This window comes from Xiphias gladius, chromosome 18, assembly GCF_016859285.1.
Source record: "Xiphias gladius isolate SHS-SW01 ecotype Sanya breed wild chromosome 18, ASM1685928v1, whole genome shotgun sequence".
In the NCBI taxonomy this organism is placed as follows: domain Eukaryota; kingdom Metazoa; phylum Chordata; class Actinopteri; order Istiophoriformes; family Xiphiidae; genus Xiphias; species Xiphias gladius.
In genome coordinates this window covers 616,171-634,712 of record NC_053417.1, presented here as the reverse complement: position 1 = coordinate 634,712, position 18,542 = coordinate 616,171, and the positions used below count along the sequence as shown (strand labels likewise).

General features: G+C 39.0%; 1 protein-coding gene across 6 annotated transcripts in view; it reads right to left on the bottom strand.

Annotated features, from left to right (window-relative positions):
* The window catches only part of vps13d (vacuolar protein sorting 13 homolog D), an 86,603-nt gene extending 81,318 nt beyond the window's left edge, over window positions 1-5,285 (bottom strand). For 4 of the 6 annotated variants that reach the window (XM_040153604.1, XM_040153603.1, XM_040153602.1 and 1 more), the window contains exons 1-3: window positions 4,768-5,285; window positions 3,741-3,919; window positions 2,260-2,337 (exon numbers count right to left, since the gene is read on the bottom strand). In XM_040153604.1, coding sequence (XP_040009538.1) covers window positions 2,260-2,337; window positions 3,741-3,837 — 175 coding nt within the window. In that variant the 5' untranslated portion in view covers window positions 3,838-3,919; window positions 4,768-5,285. The remainder of the gene's footprint in view (window positions 1-2,259; window positions 2,338-3,740; window positions 3,920-4,767) is intronic. The other 2 variants (XM_040153601.1, XM_040153600.1) reach the window with 2 other exon arrangements.
* Window positions 5,286-18,542: the final 13,257 nt, after the last annotated feature.

The following is an 18,542-nucleotide window of genomic DNA, read 5'->3' as shown; positions in this document are numbered from 1 at the left end:
CATACATATACACACATATACACATACATATACACATATACATATATACACATATACATATATACACATATACATATATACACATATACATACATATACACATATACATACATATACACATATACATACATATACACACACACACAAACACACACACACACACACACACATACACATATGAATATATTGGGTGTGTATAATTAAGCCAAAAACAGAAACACCTTGTTGATGAGAGAGGTCAGAGGAGAATGAACAGACTGGTTGGAGCTGACAGAAAGGCTACAGTAACTCAGATAAACACTATTTACATCTGTGGTGAGCAGAAAAGCATCTCAGAATGCACAACTTGTTGAACCTTGAAGAGGATGGGCTACAGCAGCAGAAGAACATGTCAGGTTCCACTCCTGACAGACAAGACAGAATTCTGAGGCTGCAGTGGGTACAGGCTCACCAAAACTGGACAGCTGAAGACTGGATAAACTTAGCCTGGTCTGCTGAATCTCCATTTCTGCTGAGGCTCGCAGATTGTAGGGTCAGAGTCAACAGCATGAATCCATGGACCCAATCTGCCTTGTGTCAACAGTCCAGGCTGGTGGTGGTGGTGTGATGGTGTGGGGAATGTTTTCTTGGCTCACTTAGGGCCCCTTAATACCAATCAATCACGGTTTGAATGCCACAGCCCATCTGAGTACTGTTGACCATTTGCATTTCTTTACGGCCACAGTTTACCATCTTCTAATGGCTACTTCCAGCACAATAACGCACCGTGTTACAAAGCCCTCTCAAACTGGTTTCATGAACATGATAGTGAGTTCAGTGAACTTCAGTGGCCTCCCCGGTCACCAAATCTGGATTCAGTAGAACACCTTTGGGATGTGATAGAACAGGAAGGCTCTACCCACTATTAGTATGGTGTTTTTAACAATCTGGTCAGTGAGTGTACATTGTTAATATACATGACCAATATAATATGATAATAATAATTGTTATTATTATTATTTCTTCACTTGCACAGGCCATGTTGCTTAGGCTTCTTTTAAAATTCAAACAAACAAATAAAACATAAATAAATAAATCTGGAGGAGTCCAAATGCAGATATTACCTCTTACATCTAAAACCACAACATAAGGACCCACAAAAGTTACTGCTCAATGCTTAAGATTATGACAAGTTAGGGTTCCTTCCATTGGCCTCCAACGGTCCTTATTTGTCTCCGGCACTGATGTTTCTCTTTTGCAGATCAACCTCCCTGAATTTCTCTTCCAAAGCAACTCTCAAAACTCCATCAGACTCATTTAATTTCAGCAGTGAATGCGAGCATGCATGATGAAGAATGCTGCTCCTCCGCCATTACATTAGAGCACATGTCACCAGACGGGAAAATTCTGATTCAGGATGAAACTCTTGCAATGAAGCTAAAATATAAGTCAAAGGATAAACACTAAGCTGAGATTTTCTTTTCTATTCTGGCATTTGAAGAACAGTGGCTTGTACTGGAATAATATCTTTTTAGCACTCTGCATGTTGGTTTGTCCTTTATTTTTTACCCATCTGTAGTTTTTATCATTTGAATTAACTGATCTTTTAATACATTTCCATCCATCAACGTAGTATGAAAATAGACATATATTTGAGCATTTACTAAAGCACAAGATTAGTCCATCAAAATTTAATTTCTTATACAACTCTTCTCCAACATACAGTACCTTGCTTTATTCACCACTAGTTTTTGGCTGTCTTCTATTTTCATAAAAAATATAAAACACAGTAAATGTAATGTGTCAGCAACTCAACATGAAACAAGCTGCTCGGTTGATGGTAGTGGAGTTTAACTATATCAGCATGTGCAAACAATACCAATGGTGTTAGGAACTGACTGAAAAAGTGGGGCTAAGTAAAATAATGACATTTGACGGAGGTCCGTGTACTAGCCATATTGACTATTGACTTTATGGCCCCTATGACAGTTAAGTATAATGTTACCCCAGGCTAGTGAAGTTTTAGTTTATCACTGCAATCCATAAGTTTTCAAAAAAAAACCAACAACAACAACAACAACAACACAAATAACAAAACAAAGCAAAAAAAAAAAAAAAAAAAAAAAAAAAAAATCACATTAACTTAAGCATATAGCTCCTGGACAAGTGATCTGAGGGAAATACATGGACCAATCAAAAAGGGTTGATCACTTAGGTTATAGTTTTTGTAAGCTATGTTTAAAACTTTGTGAGGTCAGTCGGTCAGTCAGTGAGTCTAACCTGCTTTGACTTCAAACGGCAGATCAAACTCTCGGAGGGCATCTTTCCTCAGAGGGAGGTTCTCAAGCTCCACTGCACCTGAAGAATGACAGGAAACATTGTTCTTGCCAAGCTTGGGCTGCCTCACTCTCCTAATAAGTGCTGATGATCTCAATTAAATTTGGTTATAACTGTTTGTTACCCTGTGTCTGAATTGTTGTCCAATGTAATGGACCACACCACTATTTTAAATGTCTTAACCAAGTTCATACAATAACATATACTTAATTACCATTAGGTATTAGGTATACCTGGCTAAAATAGGTTCTAATGTTCAGTTTTCATTGAAACGTTTTTAGAGAGGTGTTGATTCAACTATGTATGGTCAATTCAGAGGATATAGTTTGTGATTCTGTTAAACTGTCTTGTGTTATATTTTCAGGTGTTTCTATTATTTTGTGCAGGACAATTATATCAATGAGGGAAGGCTAAATACAAGAAACAGCTCTGTGTATAATGCAATATAGTTAAACAGCACCACAAGCTACAGCGACCACAATGATCTTACAGTTGAATCAATACCTCTCCAAGATAGTTAAACATAAGCCTAACATGAGAACCTTCATGAAGGAAGATTTATTGCAGAGCTGCTTTTGCATCAGACTGCATAAATTTTAGCTGTGAGTGTATAATGCGTTACCTTACTTTGAGAAATACAAAAATGATTGCAAAAAAAACATACAGAAGTGCCGTGACAGAGAAGTGGCTGATTGTATGCCAGTGGCATATATGTTAATTCTGAGTGGTATATCACTGTTTGATTTTGGTATGGCACTTAAAAACAGTATGTCATGTTCTACTGTCATATACCAATTCTCATCGTATTGATTCTTATTAACAAATATCACTATTGATCATGATATGTCGATACTGTGCGCAACTTATAAACAGCTCATCACTCCATTTTCACTGGTAGGAAAAACTGTCCGCTGGCATACCAGTGGTGTGTCACATGTCAGTTCTTAGTGGTATTTTCTTCTAATGTCACCTCTGCACAAACTTTACAAAGCAGCACTACTGTGAAACTAGTAAAGCTCTATGAAAATCAAAATAGACAGCAAATAGTGCAGTCCATCCAACATTTTCATAGCGCAGGTTGCAGTGAACATTGCAGCCTTAAGTCTTAGGTCTAAGACTTTATGTTTTCAAATCAATTTGCACATACTTGAAATTTGCTTGAGTAAAGAAATCTCTCACTCTGACTTAATGCAGTTTAGACATTTCAAATTGATCTTCACTTTCATCTGTTATTACCACTTACACAACAATAAAAGCAAAAATCATATTCACTTTGATGGCTTACTTAAGCCTCTAATTTTCATACAGAGGAGGAGGAGGAGGAAGGGAAAACACATTCAGACATCTAGAATACTGCAGCGTGCTTTGTAAAATAATTAGCAATAAATTTAATTGCCCAGAAAAATAGAAGAATGTGTAATTACCTTTCAAAAGGGCGATGGACAGCTGATCTGTGTTCAGGTTGCTGACATATTTGCCCAGGTATGTGTTTAGCACCCAGGCAACAAGGCCCTCCAACATCCTGATAGCTCAGGAAGGATGAGAGCTACTCGAGGCGTGGGAGGAAATGATGATGATGAAAAACACCCTGTGGGTTGTAGTCCTGACAGGGGAGGTATACAGTTTCCAATAAGCACAGGACAGTTTTATTCATCTGTTTAAATAGAGCAGTTAAATTATGACAGTAAATTGCTATGTTGATCATAACTCTGTATTAATTAGGCCCAATACATCTTGTTCTCCTGTAGAGGACAGCCATGATTTGCCAAACTCCATTCAAAAATTGGGCATTTTACAAAGCTACTCTGTTCATAGCCACAAGTTAATAATTGCTTTAGCGTGACTTTAAAGCCTTTTCAAGAATTGTTAGCCTATCGATAAATTCGGCATACAGGACATAAGGCAACTGCCAAATAAAACCTCAGGTTTTCACTGCACGTTACCTTGATACTGATACTGGGGATATTCCCATTCCTAAAACTGACAGTGGGCTCCAAAGATGACTCCAATCTAGTTGTATAAGGTACGTGCCTATGTCACGGCCACGCTCTTTCACAGAGTTTTTAAGGAAATATACGTGAGTTTTTTTCAACGAAAGTGAATGATCGGTAATCGTTATCTCTCAACTGGTATTCTTACTTTTATGAGCTAGACAGTTAATTTAATTAGCAACAATTTGGAGATTGTCACCAGACCTAAACTGTCCGACATCCTGTCTTCAATGACAGCTAACATTACAGTTACTTAAAGAATTAGTTAAAGGAATGGCAGTGTCTAATCACAATTGATGGCTTACTCAAGGCTACCTTAACTTATCCGACGTTTGCAGAGTGACAGTAACTTAAACACTAAAGTTAGATGTTAACAAAGTAGCATCACAGCACCTCCTGACTACAGCTACCAAGAACTCAGCGTTAATGTAATATATCATTAGAAGCGTTACTAACTCACCGCTTAAGGCGACAGCTGTAGCTCTTCGTCGACTTATCGAACCAGCTTTGCTGAGTCCATGGTACTGCCAGCCTAATGCCTCTGTCAGAAGGTGGTCCTGTCTTGTCAAAATCATTCAGGACAGGACTAACGCTACAGGGACAGTTAGCGTTACATGACCCACATACCGTGGATTGCCAGGCATTAACTAACAGATATTAGCTAAATTAGGACATTGTGAAAATGACAAAGAACCTATTGAAAAGTTTTCAACCTCAGCAGAAAGCACGAAACTCGTGTGGTGACGGAATGGGCAAGGTTGTGATCCTAGTCAGCTAGCCATTTAGCTACAACTAGCATGCGAAGGTTGAGTGGTCACAGCCAAAAAAAGGCAGCGGTATCACAAAGGCAACACTAACCAGGTTCGTTTTCATAGAAAACACAGTTAATCCTCCCAGAATAAAAGGATGATTATTGTATTTCAAGACTTAAAAGTTGTGTGTCGCTGCATCGTAAATAAACACACTTCCTAATAGCGTAAGAACTTCGAACATATACTTCCTGTCACGTGACAAAAACAAACCATTCATCTCATGCGGCGTTTGGATTCAAACCGGGGAAAACGGTAATTTTTTCTTTGGACTGCGAATTTAAATGTTCTCCTGATAGTTTGTACTATCTAAAGCTGCATTGCTATAGCTTTCCAGCTGAAATATTTGTAATATAATTTATTATTAATATTTACAAAACCTTAACTGCGTAGCGTAGTATTTTTTTGAGGTAGCCTACGTACCTGACATATTTTTTCCAGCTGATAGCGGTGAGCGTATTTCCCCGACGTATTTATCATTAGGTGAAAGCTTTTCTGAACAGTACTTTCAAGTTTTCATTTGAATCTTTTACAGGGCCAGATTCCGGACGAAAGAAAAAGACCGCGAACACAACACGAGCACTTCCTGCAGGTACACATATCTATTGTCGTTTCTTCCGAAGAGAGGCGCAGTTGTACTGAGATCTGCTGGAACCAAGATCCAGCATCTTAGGGCATATGCAGTGTATGATAGCTAAGATATAAAAGATATAAACAATCAACTTCCAAAATACTAGAACAGTGTGAGAAGTACACAAAAGCTACTTTACAGTAATGAGAAAAAGAAATCCGTTACTTAAAGGTGAGTTCACCCAAATTACAAAGTGGCATTTTTTTCTCTCTCACATCCGGCTTTTGAGATTTCTGTCCTGAGATCTCTGCCTCCACTCCAGTTCAACTGAGGTGAATATTAATATGACCCAGTATAAGGATCCAGTGCAATTATTAGAATGATAATAGGTTATTTAACTTGTCAGCCAATTTTTGAATGAACAATTGAAGACATTAAGCAGAGGATAAAGACTATGAAGCATGGCTTCCCTGTACCCAAAGTGCTTTGTGTGATGTTAATTGAAGTGGACTCAAAGCAGGGATGGTGAGTGGCTTTAACTACAGTTACTGAGTTGACAGGGAACACAGTTAACATCAGAGAGGCAGTATTTTATCTCCAGTTCCAGAAGTTCTGATACATCACAGGGCCTCATTCATGAACATTTTGTTATTTTTTCTCTCAAATTTGCTGTGAAAACTAAATAAAAGAAAAATAAGGGAGGAAAAGCTTTTAGTCTGATTAATTAAACGTGCACAAACCTCAAATTTGTTCTTACTCAGGTGCACCTCTTTATGATTTAGGATTGGTCTTAAATTGGATAAGCATTCCAGGCAATCTGTCAAACATTCCATCATTCAGGGTCACACCCTGGTTCCTCGCTGTCCAAGTTAGTATAAGCACAGTATTTTCAGTGGTAATGGACAAGTCTTTTCATGGGCATACTTTCCCTTGAAGAAACACAAGCTCATGTCTTGTCCAGGCTGAGCTTTAGGTAGTGACCAAGCAGTGATGCGGCCTCCATGTGAGTGTTGGATCAGGGAAAAGATGAGGCTAAAGTGTCATAGCAGTGGTAGGATAAAAAAGAGTTGAACAGCAAAAAGTTCAATGTGACTCAACTTTTTGTTGCAGCCACAGCAAATTTTAAACCCATGCAACCAATGGTAGCAGTGGCCACAACGCAATGCAACATCATCCAGCATCACGGCCCATCAAATGCGTGCAAGTACAAATTTGTGGTAATTACTGTTTAGTGTAAATGCTGTAATTCTGCTGTTTACATTGGGATCATCGCAACAAAAGATAAAAGACAGATAAAATCTGTCAGTGAAAGTGTACTTTCTAGATGTAAGTCATTGTTTCACTGGTACTGAAGCAACACTGCCCCACCAACACAGTTGTGTGTTGTTTTAATCCAGGGCTGTCATTGGTCTGAACACCAGCTACAGCCAAGCTAGCAGCTCTGTGGGGCCTTATGCAGACACAATGGTCCTTTAAGCTAAATGCTGACATCAACTGGCTAGCATTTTCACAATAACAATGTTAACAATGTTAATGTTTAGCAGGTAGTGTATAGTCTACCATGTTGACCAGTTTTGTGTGTGGGCTTGCTAGCATTTGATAATTAGCACGCAACACAAAGTACAGCTGAGGCTGATGCAAATGCCATTAGTTTATAGCAGGTCTTTCAGGAGGATCTCTCTGCAGACTGCAAGACGGGCGGAACATGTAAGGGCTTAACTTATGGCAGGAGGCATGTCTGTTCTATATCACACCAAAGAACCATGCGAGATGTCATAGTAGAACAAGATAGTGATGTTCACAGCAGTTCTTTTCAGTGTCCTGAAATCAATAGTATCAGTTGATTAAAAAGATTTGTTTCTAAAGATTCGTTCACCGAATCATTCCATCTGATCTACAGTTCTGCATTACTCTTGAACTTGCTGGGCCTGATTTCAGTAGTTTAAACCGCTGACTATCACTGAGGATGCACGCTCACTGTGTAGTACGTTCAGTTAACGAATCACTGAACATGCACTGTTGAATCACTCACTCAGTGAAGCTTTTCCTCTCATCACAACTGCAGCAGCACCGGTGAGTCTCTACACTCCTCTCACAGGGGCCAGCCTAACATTTAAATTAAGAAAATTTTAAGAACTTGAAGGGATGTGTTTATGTTTATGTGGCTTTGTAAGTGTAACCAATGAGGCCATTGATTATGTTGAGCTAACTCAACTACATTCGCCGTTAGCTCGGAGAAAAGAATGGCCTCCTTGTGAGTGTATCCCTGCAAACAAATGACTGGAATCACTCACTCCCTGCGAACAAATTACGTTCGCGTGAATGAGTGAGTGTTTGCCTGCGAACGAATCAATCACTTGAATCACTCACTCAATGAGTGAGCGTATTCCTGCACATTCGCTTGCAACTGATTGAGAGCCCAACTGAACTGAGAAAAGAACAGATCGTTTAGGGAAGAAATTCCGTCCAGTTCATTCATCCAAAAGAATAATTCTTTTGAAATAAACATTGGCCAATGTTGGCCAAGACTTTTTTAAAATATGATAATTATTTTTTATTCATAAAACTCTTTTCATGCAAAGGTAACACATATTGTCACTGAAGTTGATAACTGAGTTACTGTATATTATCCACGGTTTATGTAACTTAGTATTGAAACCTGCCTGGCTTCAAATTTCTATTACTGCAAGCCCAGCTAATGCGGTGCATGCGAACTCCCAATTTAATGAAGTAAAGCTAATGTAATATTTACTGGCTGGCTGTATGTCCAGTGCCAACTGTTTAATGGTCAAGGAGAAGCTAGTGAAATGGTGTTCACTAAATAATGCTACATAGGTAAATGTTACTGAAATGCAGCAGAACTTAAAGCTAACTAACATTCGTTAGCATCCAGCTTTACTAATCACGTTGCGACATCTTAGTATGTGTTAAGAGTAAAGTATCTGGCTCCTCTGTAGCTTGCTGCATAAACACTTCCAGTTCCTTGTCTGATCCCATTTCCCACCTGGCCCTCAAGACCTGTTCAGATCCTAATTCATCAAAACCCAGACCATATAAAGACTTTGGTGCAGGCTACGATGGACGATTAGGAATTCTGCAGAGGTTTTACTCTGAGGATGACTTCCCTGGGTACTGCAGCTGAGACTGCTTTTTTTAGGCTAGGGGCACAAAAGTCATTACCGTTCTGTGTTGTCATTGTTATGCGGCTGTGTTTGGTTTTTCCTTTTAATGTTCATCTTTCATCACTTATGATTAAATTAAACATTGATCACTGAAGCTGGTTTTGTTATATTTATTTCTTCAATGACAGTCTTTACTTCTACCCTAACTAACAACCCTTCTTATCTTGAATTGACATCAGATTGCAATCTCACAGATTCATTGATTACATACGCACCAAAGAATGCACTGCAACAATATTTGCCTGCGAACAAATCAATCACTTGAATCACTCACTCAATGAGTGAACTAACAATCCTTATGATCTTGAATTGACATCAGATTGCAATCTCAGATATTCATTCATTAAATACACACCAAACAATGCACTGCAACAATATTTGCAATCCCTTGATCTGGAACGTGTTTCGCTAGATGCTAGTGTGATAACACACTAATAGCTTTGCAGCTGAAATGGTTAGGTGTAAATAATTTAACAACTTTAACAACTGTGATGGCTGTGGATCGATAGAAGGGACTTAAGAACTATGAAATATCCCTTGACGAATTTGTTGTACAAAAATGTTTTTAAAAAAAGGGAACGTTGGACCAAACATTCAGGACACGTTCATCATGTTTCTCCCTAACAGCCTATGTGGAACTTCAGCTGGTAGAACCTGACCTAATCGGTTTCACTGTGCTTACAACAGTGACTATACAATCCACTGTTTGACATTCTAGACCAGTGATTCAGTGCTGGTTTTTGTTTCTGCCAATCAACTGATAAATTATGATCGTTTAACACGTTTGTAAGATCTACTATTTTTTTCCTTAAATTTGTAAGATGATCAGAACAAATGATCTGACCGGGGACAGGTATGACTCATTGGCATGTGCTTTCCTTGGGATTTCCTCTCTGTCTATCAAATAATAAAAATTAATAAAAAAAACAATAAAATACATATTGCAGACTTGTAACATAAACAATAAAGTTTCTTCAGTTATCTTGAGACTAAATGGGTGCTGCCTTAACCTATTCTTTATAGTCGAAGGCTTATTGTAAAGTTTTTGGCCTATATTGACAGGTAACATAACTGAAAAAACATTACATTAATGTTATAGGTAATGGGTAGTGTTCAGTGCCCACAGTCTGTTACCAAAATTGGTTGCTCAAAAAACAAACCAACAAAGAGAAGAATTACACAAATTCAGTTGCCATAAAGGAGAGGGCTGAATTAGCCCACGACATTGTCATAATGACAGAATTATACATCGATATACATGTCAATAACATAAGTTAAACCATTTAGTTTTTCTCAGGATAGTCAGGCTCACTGTGTGTGGTGAAATAAGCTTTCATGGAAAATACATTCAGATATGCTACTCATTGGCATAAATCTGCCTAGATTAGCGGTAATAAATATTGCATATCTCTTTTAAACCTTAGCCTTATGTCATATAATGCCTACTACATAGCAATTGGGTTAACATGTTTGAAATGAGCATTAAAACCAACTAATGTTATCTATAGAGTGGGTGTGTCTTGTAGTAGGCGTTACTTGTATAGTGGGCATGTCTTGTAGTCTTGGGGCTGCAGATGGATACTGTTGAGGTATTTGGTCATAAACCAAAGTTTAAAACGGATTAAAATTTTGACCTGTTGGCACTGGTGTCACAGTGGCACTCTTTTAAAAGTCTTAGGATCACCAAAGTTTTTACAATTCTGTCAGGGTCTGCTGTTTATAGCACAGATCAGGACCCAAATGCAGACACAAAGACAGACTGATGCTTTCAAGTAGTATCAGGGAGCCAGACAGAGCTGGGGAGCAGGAAACCCCCTGTGGACGGACCGGGGGTTGGAGAACAGGCGAGCAGGAAACCTCAGGCGGACTGCCTGGAAACTGGACAGACGGGTTGAGCCAGAGAAAAAAGGCAGGACGTCAGCAAAGGCAGGATCACTCTGGAGGTTGTGCAGGAGGTCGACGAAGAGGATGGAGATAAGGAGAGACAGCTGGCACCAGAAGACTCAGCTGCAGCTTGGGAACCCCAACACAGCAGATGCTGGGGGTCGCTGGGCAGCTGAGGCTTTGGGGTTGCTGGGCAGCTTGGGGGATCAGTGTCTCTGAAAGCCACACTTTCTTCTGTTGGCTCCAACCCATAGATATACCTCCCAGGAAAAAGTGGGGCAAGAACACAGGAAAGAAGACTGCTCAGGGTCATCAGGGGCAGGATCAGACAGTATGCGAGCCAACTTGAGTGCAGGAACAGGCAGGTGGCTAGCTGACTTGGGTGGAGGTCTGAAAACAGTGGGCCCAATGCTAGCCAAGGGAAATTGGGGGGGGGGGGGGGGGGGCTGACTGAAGGCTAACAGAGGCTGTGGCTGCTGCAGCTGGCTGTAGGCGATTGATCCCCAGATTCACTTTATGGGCTTTAGGCCGGGAGTTAGCCAACTAACAGTGTGTCTGGGGGTTAGTAGGCTGGAGACTAACAGGCTTAGATGCAGGCTGAAATTAAGCTGACTTGGAAGCAAGCTGGGAAACAGGCTGGTGGTTAGCGGGATGGGGAGCTGGATGGTAGCTGGCTATAAGTCAGGGGTGTGTAGAAAGTCATGAAGTCAGTCAGGGAATTCCTCAGCCATGGCTTTGTGGACGCTTCCCTGCGAGCTAACTTTAGAGCAGATTCTCTGTACTCCAAACTAGGGGTTTTCTTCCATTCCCCATACCAGCACACCAGGGAATTAGAAAAGTCATACAGTTTGTTCACCCTGCAGGGTCTGTGGTTGGTTGGATCATACTGTCAGGATTTGCTGGTAATACCACAGATCAGGACCCAAATGCAGATGCAAAGGCGAATGGATGCAGTTAAGTAGTTTTTAATAAATAAAAACAGGCTTTCAGGCAAGACAGGTGGACAAGATGGCAGGCATGCAGGTAACAGAAAGCAGGTTGCAGGAACACAGTGAAAACATATGGGAACAGAAACAGGAACAAAGCAGATGATCTGACCAGGAACAAAGGAAGCGAACTGGTATATATGATGATGGTGGAAATGGGAATAGGTGTGTAAGCAGGTGAGGCAGGTCTGGTGACTGGGAATGGTGAACAGGTGCGCAGGTGCATGTTGGGAGTCAGGTGAGTGGGACAGGAGGAAAAGTATGGGGACATTTGGTGGATGGATGGAAAAATGACAGGAGACAGGGGCAGAATTGCCAAAATGAACAGGACTAGGGCAGGAGACATGACAAATTCAGGGTGGCATGAATATCTGTATCAAATTTCATGACAATCCATGTCACAGCTGGTGAGATATTTCACTCAAAACCACAACTGTCAACCTCATGGTTGCTTTAGAGGAAAAGTCAGTGGATTACCAAAGTCATTAGGGTACATCTTCTAGGGTCCATGGATGTCTGTACAAGCAAATGGCAAATAACAAATAGGCTAAAGAGATAAGAAACAAATATCCAATTTCAATAAAAAAGAAATTTAAAAAATGACATTAAAACAAAACTTATAAATTACTGCAGTACCTTAGACTATATAATATAATTGTACAAATGTTTGTATTTGAGTTAAGTCATATAACTCTGAAATCCTTATTGACTGTTGATTAAAAACAAGTTTTATTTAGAAAGAGTAACACACAGTAATAAAAACAATAAGGAATAGTAAGTAAAAATGATTAGTAAACAATTACAATAGGTAATAATGATATAGGTAGATTCTTATTCTTTTTCTTATATCTGAAAAGTTTCTCAAGTGTGACCATGAATGTAATTACAAAATATCAATCCAACCAACACAAAGATCTCCTTTTTTATCTTGACAAACTATTCAATGTTTTCTACTTCGCTAAAGAAATAATAAAACAAACAAAAAAAAAACACTTGATATAAATGCTGTAGTTTGTGAAGTTTGAGTGTAAAAAAGTGTGTGCACTTCTTTGCTCATAAGCGCTTAATTTTCTCAATAGGTAATATTTGATCAAAATGTCACTTCACATTGCATTTGAGTTGTAGCTACAAGCTGTGAATTAATTATTATTCAAAATTGTAGCATTTCTGTACCAATCAAATATAAGCTTTCAATGAAATCTTAATAAAGAAGTTTAAATTATAACTCTGTAAAGTACTCAGTAGGGTTGACGGTCTCTTGATTTACTGTCTGCTGCCAAAAATCCGACACTACAGTATTAACCGATGTTTGTGATGAAACTGTGTTTTTAAAGCTACATGTGTAATTACTGGCCTGGCTTCATCTTTGCAGTTTATCAGTTCTGCTAAATGCAGTATGAACACTAATCCATCCAGACCACACAGTGTAATCTCTCTAACCACAATCAGCTGGGAGGGACAGGAGCACTGTCTGTCTGATCTCCCTCACCTCCTCCTCCCCACCAACATAAATGTTCTGAATGAATATTAAAGAGTGGGGAATTATCAGACCCTTTTATGAATTGTATTACTTCTTATGTATGTATATCTGTATATTTTTTATTCATATTATATGAAATATTTACTAATTACTACCACATGTTGTTGCCATGATAATGAAAAAAAACTTGCTTAGTTTCTTATAAAAAAATGTTCTGGTTTTAGTTTTTCAAGATAACAATAATTTTCACTACATACCAAATTTTTCAATTTTAGCAATAAAAGTTTCTTTTTACAGCAACTTTGTCTTATCGTGGAACTTTCCTGTTATTAGAGAAAAAAGCACGTCTTGTTAAACAAAAACATTTCTCTATATAATGACAGAAAATTAAAATTCATTGAAATGTTGGAAAGTAAATCTAGTGCCCTAGGTAGCAGCAGAAGTTAGCTCAGAGAGATCTATAGGAGAGAAGCAGTCTAAATATCAATCAGGCGTTATAGTCAATTCTAAGGCTACTGTACTGGACGTGAAGGACAATATCAAAAAAACAAACCTTTGCACCCTTCCAAAGGATTTTTCACTGCTAAATCTGTGTCCACTTATAAAATCTCGTTATTTTATGAAAGCCCTGAAATGATACTTTCTGACCTTCCATTAAATATTCATTCTGTATGTTTCTTTTTTTTTTTTTTCAAGTAGTATCCAACCTTCCTACTAAATGTTATACAGAGAGCATAATAAAATAGGACAATCACACTCTAGCGCCCCACACCCACCAGTAGTCCTGGCAGATGTGAAACCTTCACTACACTACTGCCAACACTTATAACCCCCCAAGCCCATTGGCTGGCTCTCATGTCTCCTCCCCGCATAATCCAGGACAGGCCCACAGTGGAACAGGGGCCATCTGTTCTACCTCACAGATTCACTGTCAGGCATCCACATTTTGAGCCATCGTCATAACATCATCCTACTCACACACCCACCACCACCTATAAGGATTCTGCATATGTTCATCCTAAATCACACATACTCAGTAAGAAACACAGCCATACAGTGACAGTCCTAGAAATCACGTCCATATATTTGTTAAGGCTAGGTTAGTGAACCCAGGAGCAAAACACAGGAAGGCAAGGAGACTGGGAGTACAATAGAAGAATATTTATTGTTGGATTAAAGGAATGGGATTTGAGCTGGGGACGAGCGTGATAAGGGGGAAGGCTGGGAGGGTGAGGAAAGGCCTGGTGGCTGGTTGTCCTTAGAGGGGGATGAGCTGAGCTGAACAGAGACTCGAGTAAGCGGGAAGCTGAAGCTGTGCATGTGGGGTACTCGGCTGGCACCAGCTGAGCTGAGCAGAGTGCCCAGAGAATGGGAAGCTGGGCTGAGCGGGGTCCAGGGCAGAGGAGCAGGGTTGACAGGACGAGGGGCTTGAGAAAGGGGCCGGAGCAGAGCAGATTAATGCATTAGAATCCATTCGAATACATTGGAAAAGGTTAACCATCGCAGGCACACTATCAGTGGTGATTAACACCAACAAAGTTTTTGAATGTCTGAAAAATTTGCTCATCCCGAGTGTATTCTTTATTTACCAGTCGATCTACGTTCTGACCCTCATTTATGGTTATGAGCTGTGGGTAATGACCAAAAGAATGGGATTGCGGATACAAGCGGCTAAAATTAGTATCCCCCACAGGGATGATTAGGATACCCCCTGGGTGCCTTCTAATGGAGGTCTTCTGGGCATGTTCAGCCGGTAGGTGATCCCAGGGCAGATCCAGAACACGCTGGAGAGATTATATATCTCATCTAGCCTGGGAACGCCTTAGGATCCTTCAGGAGGAGTTGGAAAACATTGCTGCTGCCACCACAACCCGGCTTCAGATAAGCAGATGGGGGGAGTAAATTTATATTTCTTCTATACACATGGAAGGATGGTAGGAAAATCCAGGAGCAGCAAAATTACTAACTATTACCCTCTGAGGACAATGAATAACCACAGCAGATTGTATGGTTAACAGATGAATGAAAGCGCTTCTATTCAGGCACTAAAACTAGACTGAATTCCTGTCAAGCTCAGCTGTACTTTCAAATGGATGATAACACAAACATGCTAAATGTTTATCTCTGAATCTATGTGTTCTGTTATTTTAGTTAAAATAGTGTATCTGTTCCACGAGACAGGTGAGTAACAGAGTGCAAAAACTTCTCTGAAGTGGTTTGCAACCTACGTAAATTATTCATTATTATACATTATACATTTAAAAGGCTGTATACAAGGGGGAGCTGTTGAGTCATTGTGAAACCAGTTATATCATGAAGAAGGCATTGTAATTGCACACAATAAGTTGCCACTCTTGTATTTCATGGGAGTTAATTTCATAGACATGAAAGATGAGAACATAATCCTGGCCAGCTTGTCGAGTCACAAGATTTATGATAATTTAACTGTGGTAATGAGGTGGTAACCAGTGACTGAACAAATGTAAGCAGGCAATATGAAAAATAAAATCTGATTAGATTCCAAAACATACATTCTACATGAAGCTCTGTGTGTGTTGTAGTATACAACTATTGTAGACTTGACTTAGACAAGTCAGACGTGATGGCTGCTCCATATTAGTTGTAAAATTACGAGAATGTACAGTAATTATTTGTTTCTAGAGTGGGTTGAACCTTATGTCTCAATTGTAAAAAATATAAGACCCTCCCTAATAAAACTAAAAGAGGCAAAACGTAAAGACATGAAGGTGGTGTATATCACTTTAAAAATTAATTTATGCTTAAAAGAACAAGTAACATTTTCCCAGTAGCCACAAATGAACAAATTTTAAGAGGGAAAATTAACATTTGCCAAAATTATGAAAAACATAAAAAAAACTGTGCACCTGTTTACTCCAGTCGCTTTCTATTTTTTGAACCAAGAGCTCCTAAATCGTACATCATTACCATTTTTGTTCCACTCTGGAAACCAAATAATGCAAATAAATATCAGTTATATGAGATGTTAGGTTGTGGCCTGACTGTCTGTTACAATCAAACTTATTACATGATGCCTGAAACATGGGACCGGGTTTGGGAGCTGCAGGTGGAGACTCAGAAGACATTGTTATTTGCACCGAAAAATATCAAAACACAAACACTGTACTGAACACACAAACATGAGATTGATACCCATCTGAACATCTCACTCTGAAAGCGAAAGCAAAGAAGTGTATTTCTCAAAATGTATTCCAATAACTCAGAGAGCTTTAATTTTGCTTTAATGTTTAATACTTTTTATTTATTAATTTATTTTTTACTATTTACGGTACTGATTGCACAGTAAAATCATCAAAGTGAGTTGAGGATAGTGAGTTGAGTGACCATACTGAAAACAATAGCATCACGCCTACCTCCTTCCTGCCTTCCTGTGAGTTATTTCATCTGTTAATCCCAAAGGCAGTCACTTTTTACTATCCAGGTGTCAAGGTATTACCCATCTCAACACTCCCAAAAATGCTATGTAACAATCCAACTGTTACAGTTTATAACTTTACACATTGGATGAAATGACAATAAGTTTCAGTTGTCGTAAAAGCTGAAACCTGATTTTAACATTTTCATAGATGCTGTGCTGAGCTCAGGAAAAGCGTGCATAGTATCTCGTCCTTTGCTGTCCCTTCACTTCATTGACAGTATGATCAGCCAAGTCGAATAACTACATGTGTGGGTGAAAGGCTATAGTCCGATAGTTGGCATCCCCTTATGTTGACAGTTTTAGTTCTTTCTGGAATAGGCCCCATCAGTTTGCTCACAGTGCTCTCCAACCTAAAAGCAAAGGCAATCAACTCCTTCCCTGTAACTTGGTCCTGGTTTTAATGTAAATTATGTCTATCTTTAAAATGTTAAATAGGCTTTTGCAAATGCACAAGATATTCTGTTCCTCACTGAATCCCAGTCCTCTAATTGGGTTTCAGATGTAGCCACTGATGGATACAGTTGTATCCAATAATTATGAACACCTTGTCCTAGACTTTTGTTTCACTAGTTATTCTCATTTTATCATAATTGTCTACGTTTTCGCTCCATTGTGGAATTTTTTAGGGCACCATATTGCACCACCATTGATATGGTTACACACTCACAATTTGGACACTCAAATAAAATGGTGGACAGTTAATGTAGTGCACTGTATACTGTAGTTAATAGGGAGTGTTTTCAGCCACAGGTCATGACATGTACAACTGCTAACAATCCCCCAATACAATGCACAGATTTTATAGATGCAATAGTTACCTTTGTGTGTCACCTGCCAGTGATGATGCAAAATGAAAATGATTAGTAAGTGTCTAAACTCACAATTTATTGCTCAAAGAAGGAGTAAACTAGCGAGTGTCTGATATATGGGGAGTAGTGATTGAGTGAATGAGATGAATGTGATTTCAGACAGCACTTTACTAGATCCATAGTTGGTACTTAGCCATGTAACCATGGTAACATAAATAATTAATGGGATGGAGGGGAAAATCCTCACTTTTTCCACATGTTCTCCTCCTGTCCTCCTGATCTTTCCAGCTGGGGATAAAGGATGAAGAGTAAGGACAAAACTGATTCATTTCCCATGTGCTCACGCAGTTCTCTCTTGTGCTGTGCACTTGAGTGTGCTCCTAAGTCTGACATGGTGCTTTAGTTTTACCATTAGCTTTGTTTGTGCACTTTTTCCAGAGGCTACAATTTCACTTTACAGCACACATGGCACTGCTATTTCATCACAGACATTTGCTGTTCACACCATGCTCACACCAAGAAAGAATATTGGTTAAAATAATCTGTTATAAAGCATTCCCTAAATTGATACATGTACAGAGATTATTTGATGTGATTACAGATCCTTTATCTTCTATACATTTTGTAAGTCCACTAACAGGTCAGAGGGCATTATCCTTTTTGCTTATATGTCTAATGAAGACATTTGGAAAAAGTATTGAATTTTATTAACAACATTCCAACATGGCAAAGTAGCACTGATTAGAAATGGACAATAAAATAAGCCCTGCGGTCCAATGGGACCCTGTTTTTAAACTAATGATAACAATCGAGTTATTAGCGTATATTGATGAATTGTGTTATTTGTGAACATGGCAATTCAACTGATTTTATCTTTATTGCTCTGTCTGTGTTTGTGAAACTGATTTAAAATAAAAATTATTTGGCCTTAAAGGAAAAGCTTGTTTACAATTGTGCAACAATCTGAAGTGGGTGGGCAGGTGGGCTTTTTACAATAAAACTGAAACAAACACCCCTTCAGTGAACCTTGATTGGGGCACTTTCTGGGAGTACTGAA